At 42.9% G+C, this 18,190-nt stretch overlaps 1 protein-coding gene across 3 annotated transcripts in view; it reads right to left on the bottom strand.

Moving 5' to 3' along the window:
• Positions 1–18,190, bottom strand: part of ahdc1 (AT hook, DNA binding motif, containing 1) — a 45,333-nt gene that overhangs the window by 13,897 nt on the left and 13,246 nt on the right. Inside the window, exons 2-4 of one of the 3 annotated variants that reach the window (XM_034160166.1) lie at positions 10,581–10,743; positions 8,820–9,733; positions 6,564–8,302 (exon numbers count right to left, since the gene is read on the bottom strand). In XM_034160166.1, coding sequence (XP_034016057.1) covers positions 6,564–8,302; positions 8,820–9,629 — 2,549 coding nt within the window. In that variant the 5' untranslated portion in view covers positions 9,630–9,733; positions 10,581–10,743. Of the gene's footprint in view, positions 1–6,563; positions 8,303–8,438; positions 9,734–10,580; positions 10,787–18,190 lie in introns of all 3 variants that reach the window. The other 2 variants (XM_034160165.1, XM_034160164.1) reach the window with 2 other exon arrangements.

Below are 18,190 nucleotides of genomic sequence, written 5' to 3'. Positions count from 1 at the left end.
CTGAATTCATTGAAATGGTGCTCAAGACAATGCATGGAATCAACCTTACACAAATCATCTATATCAAAGATTTATTGCCAATTCACATTATTGGCAGAATTATTGGGGGGCGAGGGGGAGCTTAGCTCATTATTGGGGGGCTAGAGGCCCCCCCCCCCTTGGCGCCGCCAATGTGTGTATAGTTTGACTATGATGTCCAGCTAATTAGTGAGGATCCTGCAATTTTTAGAATGTCCCAAGAAGCATTCAATTAGTACTTGCAGAGGTAAGGTATGGTTGATAGCTAACTTCTTAGGCATGAAGCCAAACTGCTCCAGTGACTGAGTGGCAAGTAATTGGGACTGAGTCCTGATAAGAATGACCCTTCCTAGTACCTTGCCTGGCAGTGCAATACCCCTGTAGTCACTGCAGTCCAGCTTATACTTTCCAGAGAGGGACAAGACGTTTTTTCTTACGTTCTGTTGGACTGATATCTGTTACCCAGCTAGGAAACAGATATTTAACAAATTATAGATGGCAGATAACAGATTATTATTTGGTACATTTGATTTGGTACAGTTGATGTCATGTTTTACAACTGGGAAGGTTGAACTATTTCCTTTGTTCAGAGTTTGTCTGGTTACCAGGGACTGATTAATGGTGATATCAATGTCCATTGTTCACTGTTTTTACCTAATATCCCTAATTTCTCCCAAAATATTAGACCTATCAACTTTCTGTTTTTGTGATGTTCATCTTTGACCCAAAAGACATAAGCATAACAAACGGCAAATGTCAGCGCTCCCCAGTTTGTCTGTGATCGAAGGTACACACACGCATACATACAGGAATGTCTCTAGAAAGTCATTAGGTCAGTTAAGAGTACAGACAGTGTCTCCCACAGCTGTGCAACAACATGAACAGAGGAGATTTTGCTATGCTAAATTTTCTTCACTTATCTGCAACCGCTTATCCAGGATCGGGTCACGGAAGCAACAGCTCTAGTAGGGGACCCCAGACTTCTCTTTTCTGTAAGAAATATCCATTCATGTAAAGATTTGAATTAAAGCTATTGTATTTGTCTTTATAATTCTGCTAATACTGAACATTTGCAGCATATGTGGAGTGTGTCCAGAAAAAAATTAACTTGGTGTATACAGCTGTCATTTAATTCTCCCACCCCTAAGCCCTTATTAGTCCTGTCAGCTTTCCATTTTTGCAACGTTCATCACTGACCCAAAATACATAAGCATACCAAACGGCAAATGTCAGCTCTCCCCAGTTTGTCCGTGACGAAGGTACACACATGCACACACACATACACGGAGGCCACTTGGCTTTTAATATATAGATACTTATGGCCATTCAACTTGTACATCTGGATTTGGGTCAGGAAGGATGTCTGCCATTAAATGTGTGGTGACTGTGAGCAAATGGGAACAGCTAAAAGAAGGACCGAGCACCAGGAAGCGGTGGTGGGCAAAAAGTTAGCTTCAATAACTGCTAATCAGCTAACTGAAAAGTTATCTTTTACAACCCTAATTCCAATGAAGTTGGGACGTTGTATAAAATGTAAATAAAAACAGAATACAATGATTTCCAAATCCTCTTCAACCTATATTCAATTGAATACACCACAAAGACAAGATATTTAATGTTCAAACTGATAAACTTTGTTGTTTTGTGCAAATATTTGCTCATTTTGAAATGGATGCCTGCAACATGTTTCAAAAAAGTTGGGATGGGGCAACAAAAGACTGGGAAAGTTTATGAATGCTGAAAGAACACCTAATTGGAAACAGGTGAGCTTCAGGATTGGGTGTAAAAGGAGCATCCCCAAAAGGCTCAGCCATTCACAAGCAAAAATGGGGCAAGGATCACCACTTTGTGAACAAATGCATGAAAAAAATATTCCAACAGTTTAAGAACAATGATTCTCAACATTCAATTGCAAGGCATTTAGGGATTCCATCATCTACAGTCTATAATATAATAAGAAGATTCAGAGAATCTGGAGAACTTTCTACATGTAAGCGGCAAGGCCGAAAGTCAACATTGAATGCCCATGACCTTCGATCCCTCAGGCGGACCTGCAATAAAAATCGACATCATTGTGTAAAGGATCTTACCGCGTGGGCTCAGGGACACTTCTGAGAACCATTGTCAGTTAACACAGTTCGTCGCTACATCTACAAGTGCAAGTTAAAACTCTCCCATGCAAAGTGAAAGCCATACATCAACAACATCCAGAAACGCTGCCACCTTCTTTGGGCCCGAGCTCATTTGACGTGGACAGACCCAAAGTGGAAAAGTGTGCTGTGGTCTGATGAGTCCACATTTCAAGTTGTTTTTGGAAATCATGGACGTCATGTCCTCTGGACAAAAGAGGAAAAAGACCATCCAGACTGTTACCAGTGCAAAGTTCAAAAGCCAGCATCTGTGATGGTATGGGTGTGTTAGTGCCCCTGGCATGGGCAATTTACACATCTGTGATGGCACCATCAAAGCTGAAAGGTACATCCAGGTTTTGGAGCAACACATGCTTCCATCCAAGAAACATCTTTTTCAGGGACGTCCCTGCTTATTTCAGCAAGACAATACCAAGCCACATTCTGCACGTGTTACAACAGAGTGGCTTCGTAGTAAAAGAGTGCGGGTACTAGACTGGCCTGCCTGCAGTCCAGACCTGCCGCCCATTGAAAATGTGTGGTGCATTATGAAGCGCAAAATACGACAACGGAGACCCCGGACTGTTGAACAACTGATGTCGTACATCAAGCAAGAATGGGAAAGAATTCCACCTACAAAGCTTCAACAATTAGTGTCCTCATCTCCCAAACGCTTATTGAGTGCTGTTAGAAAGGTGATGTAACACAGTGGTAAACATACCACTGTCCCAGCTTTTTTGAAACATGTTGCAGGCATCCATTTCAAAATGAGCAAATATTTGCACAAAAACAATAAAGTTTATCAGTTTGAACATTAAATATCTTGTCTTTGTGGTGTCTTCAATTGAACATAGGTTGAAGAGGATTTGCAAATCATTGTATTCTGTTTATATTTACATTTTACAAAATGTCCCAACTTCATTGAAATTGGGTTGTATAACGCTAAACCGATAAACCACCAAAAAATTTATCGGGAGCTCAGCTACTACCAAGCTGACTTTGAGTTTAAACACTGCCAATGCTTCTGATAGAATCAAAGGCTATCACAAACCCAAACACAGCCAATGAATCAGCACTTCTGTGTTTGTGTACCCTGCCCACTGCTGTAGGGAAGCATCATTTACCTTAACAGCATACAGTGGTCCAGCCGTGAGGCAGACGTGTTGAAAAAGAAAGCAGGTTTGACTTTTGAAAATATAACACATATCTGTTTTTTTTTTTAAATAATGCACTAATTCTGAAGTTTTGAACATTAACACTCAGATGCCCAAAGGGATTATGGGTAAACTGAGCCTCCGCTCACACTGATTTAGAAATAAATGTGCTTTCACTAATAAATGTGCCAGTAAATAGCAGTGTTCTATGCATTTTGACCCATCTAAAGGATGGAAGTGGGAATGGCACCCAGTTATATCACACGGTTGTCAACCTGAATCACCACTTAACAGACTTTTTGGTTTTGCAAATGCCTTTTTTATACAAATGAGAAAAATGACACATTTTACAAAAGCACATTTATTTCTAAGCACCAACACATACGTTACATTAACTTGTGTTCGTTTTTACATAGAATGAATGAGTCAACCAATCAAGTGTGAGTGGAGGCTCAGTTTACCCATAATCCCTTTGGGCATCTGTGTGCGCTAATGATCAAAACTTCAGAATTAGTGCATTATTTTAAAATTAAAAGATATGTGTTATATTTTCACTTTACACAAATGACAGAGTTGACATTAATGTAGTTATTCTATCCAGATTAATTTTATTTATAAATCAAAACCATATGTCAAACCTGCTTTCCTTTTCAAGACATCTGCCTCACGCCTGGACCACTGTATGCTGTGAAGGGAAATGACTTTTGTTTTTGATTTTTTTTGTGGCACCCTGGTGGCCAGGCTCCTTCTGCTGGGGTGGAGTTCAGCTCAGCTGCCTCACTGCTGCAAAATACATAGCAGACAGGAGCCAACAGGGTTTATAAATGTTTTTCACCATTACTATGCAAAAAACGTTAGCGGTCTAAAAGTTATAAGAACTAAATTTATCTGAAGCTAATTGGTCCACTGACGGTTTTTGAAGTTGGCTGAAAAGCTAATCCGATAACTAATAAGTTAGCTTTGCTAATTAGCGGTTAGCGAAACTGTGCCCACCACTGCCAGGAAGGATATCTATCTGTAAAAACCTCTCACAAAACTATAAAGCACACAAAGGCCAAACTGAAGTGGAAAAGATACAGAGTTCTGAATTACAACTTGAATTCTGAATAAAAACTCTCATATGCTCAAATACTTAAAACCACTGGTGCCCTATCCAGGGTGCCTCTTGCCCAATGACTGCTATGACAGGTTCCAGCTATCCCCACCCCACCCCCTGAGCTCCCATGAAACATTATCGCAATAAGAGGGTACAGAATGTTTTTATGGCCAAAAAAGAAGGTTAAATGTTCTGCAATAGCCAGCTTCAACAATCTGTACAGCACTGTACAGCAACTTGAAGTGAAAAACTGAAGACAAAACACACCAAGAACAAATAGAAAGTGAAGACAGTTGCGGTAGAATCCTGGAGGATCACTAGGGAAAACCTAGTGTGTCATGATGTGTTTGGGTTCTAGATTTGAGGCAGTCAAGTATTACCTCAATTGTATATTAACTCTTGATAATCTGTTTCTCTGTAAATGTGGAAGGACTGTATGTCTGTTGTTGGAGTTCCTCTCATCTGAGAAACCAACAACAGAAATGTTGTACAGTATGGTGTGGTCAGTTAAAAGCACACTGACACATTCTTTTGGGCTGCATAATAATAATAATAATAACTCATTGGTTCTACCTCAGTCTTATGTTGGTGGTTTGTCTTCTTGATTGGACAATGGACAAACAATGGACTGGCCAGATATTAAAACGCACTTTCACAAGTACATATTTAAGTATGGAAATTTTTTTTCAATTTTCAATTAATTTCATTATGCAGTGCCAAATCACAACAAAGCTGCCTCAAGGCGCTTCACACAAGTAAGATCTAATCTTACCAACCCCTAAAGCAAGCACACAGGTGACAGTGGTAACGAAAAAACCCCTCTGATGATGTTGAGGAAGAAACCTCAAGCAGACCAGACTCAGAGGGGTGACCCACTGCTTAGGCCATTCTTACAGTTACAAGGATTTTACAAAGTTTTTACCAAGCTGAAGAAACAGGAAACAGAAAATCAGAGTAGCATCAAAAACAAAGTGCATTGAGGTGAGCACACAGTCATTGGCACCACAGGCAGGGCATCATCCAGTGCCCTCAGGTACAGGGCCAGCTTCCATCCATCACATTATCATTGGGCCGCAGCACAAGCTGTCCTCATGGTAGAGTATATTCCAAAAGCAGACTGCAGTGTGCTGCGACAGCTTCATATATGGCACCCTGTGGTGTGCAGCCGTCAGCCCTGCACAATGTCATCAGTGCCTCGGACAGAGTGAAAAAGAACAGAATCAGTTCGCTGGAAAAACTACACCTAAAGCATGAGTTTACCAGCAGTAAACTGACAGGGAAGCAGACAGAATACTAAGGTGATCGCCGGCAGCTACCCCTGAGCTTCACTAACACGCCCAGAATTTAGATGAAGTGAGGCCAAGACCTGTTCCGTTGCTAATCAGATGAGTTAAAGAAATAGGAAGCATCTTTCCATACTATGCCAATATGCTAACCATACATTGTAAAACACAATGTGGAGGGGATGGTCTAGTGGTTAAGGTGTTGGGCTTGAGACCAGAAGATCCTCGGTTCAAATCCCAGCCTGACTGGAAAATCACTAAGGGCCCTTGGGCAAGGTCCTTAATCCCCTACTTGCTCCCAGTGTGTAGTGAGTACCTTGTATGGCAGCACCCTCACACTGGGGTGAATCTGAGGCATTATTTGTAAAGTGCTTTGAGCGACTGATGCAGATGGAAAAGTGCTATATAAATGCAGTCCATTTATTGTAAAATTTTCAAACTGTCCTAGAAAATACTGGACAAATTTGTGTAGAAAATTCCATTTGGACATCAATGAATTAAACTTTAAAGTGCATTGCTTTCATTCAAATTGTAGATGGATATAGCCAAAACTTTAGAATTTTTCTGGAATTTTAGAATGATCCTTTAGAATGAATGATCCTTTTTCCTGAATTTGGTACATTTGTGGTCTACACAACTTGAACACATCAAGCCACAGATCCACATCTATTACAGTGAAATGCACATTCTGACATGCAAAATATTAATTAATTTGTGGAATTATGGCAAACTGGGATGCAAACATACAACAATATTGCTAGTCCAAGTACAAAATTCAAGGAATGCATGGCCTTGGTGTAGACATGTGATCTACTTGTTATTTCATCTAGTTACATTTGTTTTTATGTTTTTGAATGACAATAAATTGCCACAAGTGATTCACCTGTAATTCCACTGATTGGAGTTATACTGCTTGTAACCTTCTGGGGAAGAGGAGCTGAAGGGGCTACCTTTGGAAACAGACATGTACCCTCCACCTGGTGATGTGGGTCCTATTGCTTCCCCCCGTGCCGTGGAGGACTGAACTGCTCCAGGATATCGACCATAGCCTCGTTTGGCTGTTGGCTGGAAACCAGAGTAACCAATTTGACTTTGTCCAATAGGGGCAGCCTTGCCAGTGCTTTGTCCAAACCCATATGCAAAGCTGCAGTCTGAGGGTCTCTGTGGTACTGTGCCAGCTCCTGCAAGAGAAGGGGAGTTGTAGCTAGAAGAGTAGGGGCTATAGGAACTTGGATTGGTGGAGCTAGGTGAGTGAGAGAGAGATGGTGGGGTAGATTTATGATAAATAAAAGTGGTGGGGGAAGTTTGAGCCAGGCTATAGCTGTATGGAGGTCTGGCTGAGGAGCATTGCATCAAACCTTGACCCTCTATTCCAGTACTTGAACCCTTGCTGCTCCACTTAGAAAATGAAGGGGTCCAGCTATGGCCAGTAGCAGTGTTGTTTGATTCATATCCAGTGGTAGACGATAGTTTGTTGGGGTTTGCCTGTGAGGAGGAGATGTCCAAAAGGTCTGAAGAATCATCAGAATCTAGCAGTGATCGGAAATATCCAGCAAACAGGCCCTGTGAATCTTCCCCAGCTGGCCCAGCCCCTTTACTTCCTCCTGGACTGCTGTAGGAACCCCCCCTTACAACCTCACTGGAAGAAAAGCCCCCCTTTGGAAACCCACAGAACTGGTATCCAACCAAACCTTTCTTCCTATCCATAACTCCTTCTTCCACCCAACCACCAGCCCCATTAGCCCAATCCTGTCCCGCAGGTATGCCCCTTTCCCCTTTAAATGCACCATTTCTTCTCATACGCTTCTTCCTGACTTTCTCTCCACCAGGGTCAGTTCCAACAATACCACCTCCCCTGCCGACCCCACCTCCACCAAGACCTTTTCCTCTTTTCCTGGGTAATCCATGCTCAGACAGTGAGCTGGGTTTCCGCTTCCTGCCAATGGATTCAAAAAAGTCAGTAAAGGTGCTTTTACTACGCTCACCAGCCCTAAATCTACCTGCTGCCCCTCCACCTCGTCCAGTGCCTCCTCCTCTGCCACCTCGGCGTCTAAATCCAGTGAGCCGATGCAGCAGAGTGGATATTTCAGGGTTTTCCAAGGGGGCATGAAAGCTCTCTGGCTCACTGGGCGTCCAACAGCGAGGAGGCGAGCAGCGGCCAGTAGCCGGTGGCTGGCGATTTAAAAAGGCCAGCTTGGACAAAACGTCCCCATACTCTGTTTTCGCATCATTAGTATCATTAACATAGGATGGATAAGGTAATGGAAGTTTAGTCTGCCTCCGCCTCCGGGGCTTCTTGGGTTGTTCTCCATTACCACTGACATTCCCAGGACTTGGAGTCTCTGCTGGTATTCCTGGTAAAGCCTGTTTGGGTGGTCGTCCACGTCTGCGTTTTAGTATTACAGGCAGCTCTCCGGGAGGAAACATGACCATGACACTCTTCCCGTTATTCTTCATACGGAGAAGTGGTGTTGGCTCTCGAGCTGTCTCTGAACCCTCCAGACCTCCATCATTTCCTTTCTCTGTCCCAGTTACTGTCTCCAAATTTGAAATCTTGTAACTTTTCTGCCGACGGCTAAGGTTGATGGGAATGCGAGCAACTTTGACGACAATCTTCCTCACCTACAGAGAAGATTCCACCAAAAGTAAAGAATTACAAATTACTCAATGATTGATGTCATATTCTATATAAATATGAATGTTTTATAGCAGCGGTAATTAAACCACAACAATATCTAATTTTTACAAAAGAACTTACTCCATAAAAGCGACCACGTCTCCCATTATTGGGAGGAGGCACCTCCACCTCTTCAACAGGATCCTTCTTCACAGTTAGTGGAAATGTGGGGATGGGGGGCGTGCTGGTAAATGGGAAAGCAGGGGTACTATGATGAAGGATTGATTGGGCTGATTGCCGGTACTTTAAGACACTTTTAGGACCAGGTCTTTGGACAGATTTTGGTGAGGGTCTAACCCTAGATTTAGGTCCAGGTTTATGCCCAAGTCTGGGCGTAGGTTTAGGTACAGCTTTGGGAATAGGTTTGGGTACAGTTAGTGCTAACGTGATGGCTGTCGGTAAGGGTGCTGCAGGGTGAACAGGTTCAACAGATGAATGATCCTCTTTCTCAACGACTATTACCTCCTCCTCTTTAACCCTCCAGATGTTCTTCTCTATTGCCTCGTTATCGTCCTCTCCTCCCCGTTCCCTTTCTGCTATTTTCTCCTCATCCTCTATACATCGACGAAGACGGGAGGATTTGCGCAGGTGACAGGGGAATCGGGGACGGCCAGAGCTGCGCAGTGCATACTTCTTCTCGGCTTCTATGGGAAGAGGAGAGGATCCTGGGTTTGGGTTTGGAATAATAGGAACTGGAAAAAAGGTTGCAGGCATTTCTGTCTCTGCAGTGAGGACTGGAGCTGCCAGCTGATTGGTGGATCCATGATGATTGCCAAGTGCCAGAGGCAGCGGCTGAGGTGGGGCTGTGTGTGCATCCTCCGGTGTAAGAGTTCTTGGCTGTTCTGTGCCAACAGAGCCTGTATGTCTGTTGACATCCATGTGTGCACAGTTTTCTATGTGTGTGTGTGAAACAGCCTGTGCATGCACATCTGGGTCGATGTGCATTTGCATGTTTCTGAAAGCCTCTAAAAATGTCTCTGTTTTCGGAGGAGTATAAGTTTCCGTCTGCTGTTGCCTGCATGTGATGTGCCCCAGCCTTCTCTCTAGATGGAGGCTGTTGACCAGGGCAGAAGCAGAGGAGGTCACCGTATGTGGACCATCATTGGAAGTATGCTGCAGTCCGTCCTGGAACACAGGCTCCTTCGTCCAAAGCTCAGCACATTCCAGGCCCTTCAGCTCTTGCAAAGACCCTTTTTCTTCTGATTGAGTCCCACTGCAACCCACTAGATCCCCACTTCGGTCCAAAAGGAGCTTATTTGTGAAGTCACTCATTCAGTCATTGATAATACTTCAGGAAAAAAGACTTCTGCTGAGTGGCAGTGATGGTTCCGTAGCTTTATTCCTGTTGTAGCTGTTTAGCAGGAAGAGACACAGACCTAAGGACAGAATTCAATAGAATACAAAATATACTGGGTAGGAAGCTCACAAAAAATGTAACTGTAGCAAGTATGACATACTTGAAATGTCCAAATATTCATATTCTAACAAAAATCACATTTGTGATTTTTTTGTCTATTTCTTTAAAGATTCCAATTAATTATGTATTTACAAATTATTTATTTGTTTGTTTGTTTGGTAGGTGTACTGTCCAGTACATGGCAGTACAAAGACAGTTACCATTCTGCATGCAATATTAAAAAAATTGTGAAAACCTGATTAAGTACAACTTCATTTCATTCTAAACAGCAGCAGACCACTGAAAACAATTTACGGTTTTACCAGTAAAATGTTAGGTAATTTTAAAAGTGAAAACTTTTTTACTTATGAACAGGGTTGGGTAGGATTACTTTGAAATGTAATCCAAAAGTAATCAGATTACAAGTAATCCAAATGTTTGTACATACATACATGTAATACACATGTATTTTTTCAAAGTAATCCTACCCAACCTTGCTTATGAATATGAATTTATAAATATCAAGCAGGTTTTTTTTTCAAAATTTTAGCATATTAAATATGTGAGCAGTTTTCACATTTCATTATTTTAAATGTTTTTGCACATTAGAAACTTCAGCATCGAAAGTTAAAGCTAAATTTCACACAGACATAACTTAGTTTTGTGAATGAATGGAATGTTCTGTCAAATAATGACTGCACTGACTCACAACTGACACCCATTCATTTATTCATCCATTCATAAACTGAATCTGTTTTGGACTCACTTCGAAAGTGTGCCACCCTGCATTACATTACGTTTGAAATGCATGCACTGCTGATTTTTACCAAGTGATTGTGAAGAAGATTCAGATTTTGATTCTGAGTTGAGCCTCACTCTGTCTGCCTGACTGGCTCTGTTCTGCAAGCGATCATTGGATCATCAATACTGCAGTGGAGAGATCACATTCTTCTCTTTATCTTCTCTGCTCCTGCCTTTTGCCCATGGTTGCTGCATAAAGGCACCAAAAAACAGGCAGGGGAAGGGACAGAGACTTGAAGAAGGATGGGAAATGGTGGGTGAAAGAGGGTAGAAGAGAGAATAAAAGATTAGCTCATGATGTCACAGCATGAATGACCAAACTATAATCAGCATTTTAGTGAGGACTGCACAACACATCACATCCAATTATTTTTTTAGGACTATTTTTTAAATCTATTTGTACTTATTCCTGCATTTTGATGAAGCTTAAACCACATCATGTAGCTCTCCTACAACAGACTAATGGCACTGCGTAGTACACACAAAGACACACACACACAGTGATGATCAGTCTCACAGAACTGCGTTTGCCACATTTTTCAGTTTTGCTATATTTCAGCAGGTAAATGCAAATTATGCAAAATAGAAAAAAACATTGAAAAACAATTAATCGGTTTAACGATGAAAGAGACACATGCGCACAAATTGCGTATCAGTTATTCCAACTCCATTCAAATACGTTACAAAGGACCAGACTTCGATGGTGCAACCAGAATGATAATGTGTGAATAATTGCAGCCACCAGGGGGAAGCAGAGAGGTGATGAACAGAGAAGAGGATGGAGAAATGAAGGTGACTGAAAGACAGGAATGATGGAGGGATTGTAAATAAAAAAAGAATAGCAGAGAAATGGAAGGAGAGAGCCCGATGTCTTCTGCAAACGGGTCCGTGCAAAAAAACAGGAGTAGCACGTGACTGCATGCAAGCACACACTCAAACACAAAGAGTTGCACGGCTGTCACACTTGCACGCATGCACGAGCATGCCTGACTCCAACACTGAACTGCATAAGTTACATACGACACAATCCTGTCCATCGTCAGCTCCTTGCTTCTGTCAACATATGGCTCTGATTAGGAGAGAAGGAAAGAGAGGGAGAGAGGGAGCAGCAGTGAAATGTGTGAGAAAGTACGAGTGAGAAAGTGCATCAGTTTGAAAGATGACTGGGATGGGTAAGAAATGGTAAGCTGAGGCTGAGGCAGACAGTTTCACTGTAAGAAATGCCTGGAAAGTTGAAGGAGGCGAGCAGGGGAGAGGAAGAGAAAGAGGAGTCAGAGAGTTTGGCTGCAGCAGAGTTTGGACCAGAGCAACCTTAACATTCTGCTGCCAGCTGGGACAAACAAACATGTAGATGAGCACACACACACACACACACACACACACACACACACACACACACACACACACACACACACACACACACACACACACACACACACACACACACAGACACACACATTAACCCCTCAACCTGTCCCACCCATGCCCAGCTTGCACGCCACCCACCATCACCTCCTCTCTTCCTCTCTCCTCTAATTAACAGCATTCATTAATTAAGACTCCATCTGACTGGTATGTGTGAGAAGGAGAACACATGCTTTAATTAAACATTCCTGCTCACGTGCTTACACAGACTAGATGTGCACACGCACTGTCACTCAGCAGTAAGTGCTCGCACACAGCGACACATGCAAATATGCCCCAACAGCTTCATCCTCCCACACACTTGCACGTCGATTTGCACACAAAGACACATCATACATGCACAAGCACATGCAACACAAAGACAGACACATGCAAATATCCTTCTATTCTTCTCTACGGGGTGTGTGTGTGTGTGTGGAGGGGTTATACTAGCCAATCTAAAACTCGCACTGTATAAGATGACTTGTCTGGCATCCATCAACAGTCATTCCAGCACATTCTCCATCCTGTGCATCAAATGCATTTGTGAATGGCTTTGCAACAAACAGTTGTGTGCTATTGTCTCTATGAAGACAGGCGGTAGTGTGCGTATCTTCTGCAAGGTTAAACTACTGAATGAACTGCACAAACTTCAGTTCTCCTGTGAATGATTGTATTCAAGAGTGTGACATGGTTCATTTTGCAGTCACAAAAACTTTACTGTGCAATTAGTGTGTTCAAGAAAAGCCGATATCGGACAAAGTGTGCAGAAGAAGGAAAGCCAATAACAGACATTGCCGCAAAGTGTGCAGAAGGCAGAGTGCATCCTGAGACAAGAGCATCTCATTTTCCAGTTTGGTCAGTTGGTCTGTAGTGTGAAGTGTGACAATGATTTTGTAAGTGGTAGTGTTGCAGCATATCTCTTCTTTTCCCGTCTATCTCATTGCCACAAAGGCTTAGAGACTCACAGGCCTGCCAGCAGCAACTCTCAATGAGAAACTACACTCTGTGTGTGAGTGTGTGCATGTGTGTGTGTGTGTGTGTGCACACGCCCGTGTGTCTATGTAGTCCTGGGTGTGTTTGTAAAAGCACTCGCTGAGCTCTAACGGGTGTGCAGTTGTTGCTAAGAGACAGGCAGCAGCACCGAAACAGCATGGGGGGTGTAAGGGAGGGAGACAAGGATGGGAGAGAAAGAAAGAGAGAAAGACGTAGTGGGGGGGGCTCCTCAGAGAGGTTTAGTAGACAGATAAGAAGAAGGTGGGATAAAAGAGGGAGAGAGAGATAGTGTGAGGCCTAGAGAGAAAGAAAGTGGGAGAGCGGAGGGGAGGGGGAAGTGGGTCAGAGGATCCACAGGGACCAAGTGACACCGTGTAGGAACTCGCTACCATCAGCCGCTTGTTACTCCACACTGTTTCAACGCTACCTACCTCAACCTGCAGCTACAACCACCTGAAGTCCAAATACAACTTTTGCAAAAAAGGGAGAAAAAACATCATCAAGTTGAAATAAAAAATAAGTTACAAACAAAATATAAAAGTTACAAACAAAATGCAACAGCTAAAAAAAATGTTATGCTTCCAAAAGGCATTTGTTATTAAATCACAGTGTGATTTAAAGGAGCATTCAGCAGAGCATATACCTCTGCCAAGGTACAACAGCCCCTTCAACCCTATTAACACCAACCTATAGTCCACATCCAGGCTATCCACACAAGGTACAGGCTTTTCTTATCCTGGACTCGGCCATCAGAAACATGTCTGTTTGGAGAAAGTGTTTTTGTGTTTTGTTTTTAACTTGTAGCAGAGAGATTCACTCATCTGTACAGTGAGATGTATGCCTGTGACAACAAGAGACAGCTGGGAAGAGCTTATGGAGCCATGAGGTCACTGGACAGAGGTGAGTAATGATGCCTTTGCAGGAGAATGAAGGTCCAAGGCTTTAGAGTCTTGGTGCTCCTGTCTAACTGCATGGTCATGAGACTTGGACGCAAACCAGTGACCTTCAGAGAATCTTTGTGAACTGTTGGAATAACTTTATATCAAAAGAATGGTTGCTTATAGGGAGGATCAGAATCAGAATAGCCTTTATTTGCCAAGTATCTACAAGAATACAAGGAATTTGACTCCAGTTTGAACTGTACTCTCTCTGTATGAGCATGTATAAACATACACTAAACACATGCTTGAGATACAGATGAGGAATACCACTTGCATCATGAGGGAACTTCAGCTATGGCATTTTAGCCATGCGTCTTGTTTGTCTGTACATGATCCAGCACGCAGGTGCTTCACCGTTGAAGATCCGCCAACTGATAAAGCCCAAGAGGACGCCCATGTTTGAACTGGCCACAGCAGATACTTAAAAGAGGCGGGCATGGAGTGGATGTCTGCCTTGTCAAGCTAACCTATATTCCAGTTTCTTTGGTTGTTTTCAAATTGAGCTTCATGCATAAAATAAATATATAAATAATAACCTGGATATGGTGTGGGTCCAGATCCAACCCAAAAATTAATGTGTTTTTTTTTTTTTTTTTTTTTTTTTTTGCTCATGCCTCATCCTTCCACTAGGTTTCACAAAATTTGGCCCATAGGTTTTTGAATAATAGGGATGAAAAAAACAGACATAGTTAAAATATTAAGTGTGGAAATATAATTTATGGTTATCAAAATGTGAATGTACAGGCACAGTAGATGTATCTGTATAGTGACCTTATTTTGCCTTTTGGGTGAAAATGATCCATATACCAGATCAAATGTGCACCCAGTGCAATAAAGTATAACACTTGGTACCTGACACTGAATATAAAGTAACTGATTAACAGAATGTAATTTTAACTCTACTACGTGGCACATTTATTGTTTTGCTTATTTCCTTTTGTTTTTGTTGTGTTTTTATTTTTCATTGTCTTCAGTCGGTGTAGTGGGTTTTCCACTAATTGAAGGGTTGGTGGGTCACTGAGTGCAGCGAACTGTCATTAATCAGCAGAGTGAATCCCAAAATGCCCCCTTCAACTTTATATGAACGTGGTGTAAAAAAGTAGAGAAAGGACAATGTTTTCAATATATTGTGCTTTTTTTTTTTTTTTACCTTTTTCTTTTTTAACTGCCCATGCTCTTACATACTTTGTGCCATTTTTATTGTTCTGACAATTTCTGGTGTATTCCTGTTGTGTTTTCACGTATTTAGCTGTATACAACAACTGGGAAAATAATGTATATCTTTCTTTTCTGAAGTCAAAATGCAGTTAGTTTAAACAATGCCTGCAGTGTTATGGTTTGCATTTCGGAAGGTGTCTTTTCAGCCAGCCAATTCTACGGTGGCTGAGACAGGCCATAACACTTCCAAATGGAACAGATAACACTTGGTGTAAAAACTTTCACATCTTACACGTACGCATGTGGACGGAGACTGAAGAGTGGCTGTAAAACTTTGTCCCCCGGAAGAATACAGTCAGAGCACACTGGTGGATGCTCAGGTGGAGGTCAAATGAGTATCAGCATAGAAATGTTTGCATCAGACAGCGAAGGAGTAATTTTCAATGCAGGGCTGAGCAAAAATCGGGTACGCAGTGAGCACTTGCTAGATATCATATGACAAGGGACGGTAAGGTTGCTGCACAGAGGCGTTTGGTGATGCCGATATCTTTGTTGGATGACAAAGGTCCAATCTTTTGAGTCTCAGTGCTTCCTGTCTTACTGTATGGTTGTGAGACTTGGACACTAACCAATGGCCTACAGCCCAAGTCACACAGAGATAAGACAGTCTGACATTTCATGCAAGAGTTGCCAACAATCTCTGTTGTAGCCCCCTTAAGAATACGGTTGCAGTGCAAAGGCTCTGGTGCACACCATATGGACTATGGCATAACATTGTTGTGGGACGGCCGTGTTTATGTCATATAAATTAATAATGCTGTCTGAGGTGCATCGCAAGTACTGTCACTGATAGTAGAGAAGCTTGAATCTTCAACTGGACTGGGTTGCTTGTCGAAGATTCAAGCTTCTCTACTATGAAAACCACCTGGAGAACTGAGAGCCTTCACAGAAACTGTCACTGATAACATCACAGTTCAGCACCATGGCCAGTTCCAGTGGGAGTTGGCCATGGTGCCAAACCATGGTGACTTATTGTCCAACAGGATGGCGGACATGTCAGCTGCAAAACGTACATGCTTCCAGCAACAGGTGTGTACTACTGCTGTAAGTATAGGACAACACACTGTGCAACACACAGACAAACCACGATACAGTTTTGTCTCACAGATGTGTCATAATTGGGTCTGAAGTTAAAAAAAAGTGCACCTTGAATAGGACACAAGTTCACAACAGACAGCACTACATTGCCCAAAAGAGTGGGTTTTAAGATTGGCAGCAATAGCATTCTTCAATTTGGATGAACTCACACTACACATTCTGGACCACTCCAGTTTGAGCCACAGCTCTGGGAAGTGATGCGGGCTGGCCTGCTGGCACGGGTCTGACCAGACTTGCAAAGGTGATCTGTGGTGTGTGCATCTCTAGGTGCACCACGGTTGCCTTGGTGTTGAGGACCCCAGCAACCGGAAAGGATCAAGGGGGTGTACATCTTGCATCACTTGTCTGCAGGAGATGTAAGGCTACTTGTGAGCTGTAGGGATGAAACGGTTTTCATGCCTGTTTGGTTACAATCCAGAATCAAATCAGTTCCACAGTGTGGTGAATGCAGTGATGCACTGCACCAGTGCACCAGTGCATGCTCCCACGCCTGAATTTACCTGACATGACAAGGGTGCACTGGATTAATATGGGAGAGTTTGTCACGTGAATTAAGCTGTGCTTGAAATCTCTCACCCGGCTTCTTCATAGATGCCATTTATGAGGTTACAGCCTTTTGTTATCTTGTAGAAAAAAATAATCTCAATCATTTTTGCACTGAGATGTGTAATTTTTTTGTATCCACTGGTATTGCATTTGTACTTGAAATAGTGCAGATAGTATCTTAACATTATTTAGACTTGTGTTTTGGGGTATTTTCTTCACACTGCAAGAAGGAGCTTCAATATTTAACTGAATATTGAGCCAAAATAGTTTTTGTCTCGTTTTTAAAAAGAAGTTATAAGGTTATGTCTTGACGCAGTGCATTTTAGCCCAACAAGGAACTAAAATCCAAATAGATCCAAAGTGTTCCAATTAAGACCTGTTTTTCCAGAACTTGAGGTTTGTGTGTGTGTGTGTGTGTGTGTGTGTGTGTGTGTGTGTGTGTGTGTGTGTGTGTGTGTGTGTGTGTGTGTGTGTGTGTGTGTGCAAGTGTGCAAAAGTGGGTGATGTAGATTGTTTACACACATCACACAGCCAACATGCCTGCACACAAATTACCTCCAGTCCCCCCAAGTGCAGAGCTGAACTTTGGGCTCCGGTGAGCTGTGGCTCTGTGCGCACGCACACACACACACACACACACACACACACACACACACACACACACAAAACACGTCAGTCAAGCGCAGACAGTCCAACAAATACTTTGTGTAGCCTCAGCCCCTCACCAACACACACTCTCCTTCACTCTGACCTCTCCTCTCTTCCTCACCCGTGCACATCCCACCCATCCTGCCGCAGCCCCCCGAACCACCACCACCACCACCATCACCTCCCCAGCTGCAGGAAATTCCTAATGATCATCATTGGTGTGTGTGCGCGCACAGCATCTCCTGCCAAGTGCGAGCACGCACAAATACCCACACACAAAGGATAACCGAACAGGGACTAACAACACATACATACACCATATTTGCATGCAAACAAACAAACAAAAAAGTCACACGGGCGCTCCAGCAGACAGACGGACATCTAACGTAAACACACTTCACACAGAGCAGAAACTGTGGCTGCGCAGCCAAAGATGCACACAGGGGAAGTACCAGAACCAGTCTCTCTCTCTCTCCATATCCCTTCATCCTGCAGGAACCTACATGCTATAGTTATTTTAAGACCAGGAGAATTGTATTACCCCTTCCTTTTCCTCCATAACCCCTCCTCTTCTTTTCCTCAATGTTCCTTCTCCCATCTTGCGATCCCCCCTCCCACCTCCCCACTCCCCAACATCCCTCCCTCATCTTCAACTCAGCCTGCCTCCTTGACACTCCTCTCTCTCTCTGTTTCCTGCATGCACTTTCCCGGTGCTGCTGATGGCGGTCCCTCAGTCAGGTCACGTGACGTGACCGACAACACCAGTTGGGAACACGTGCGCACAC

This window comes from Thalassophryne amazonica, chromosome 20 (assembly GCF_902500255.1).
Source record: "Thalassophryne amazonica chromosome 20, fThaAma1.1, whole genome shotgun sequence".
Taxonomy (NCBI): Eukaryota; Metazoa; Chordata; class Actinopteri; order Batrachoidiformes; family Batrachoididae; genus Thalassophryne; species Thalassophryne amazonica.
This window is presented reverse-complemented; position numbering and strand designations above follow the sequence as displayed.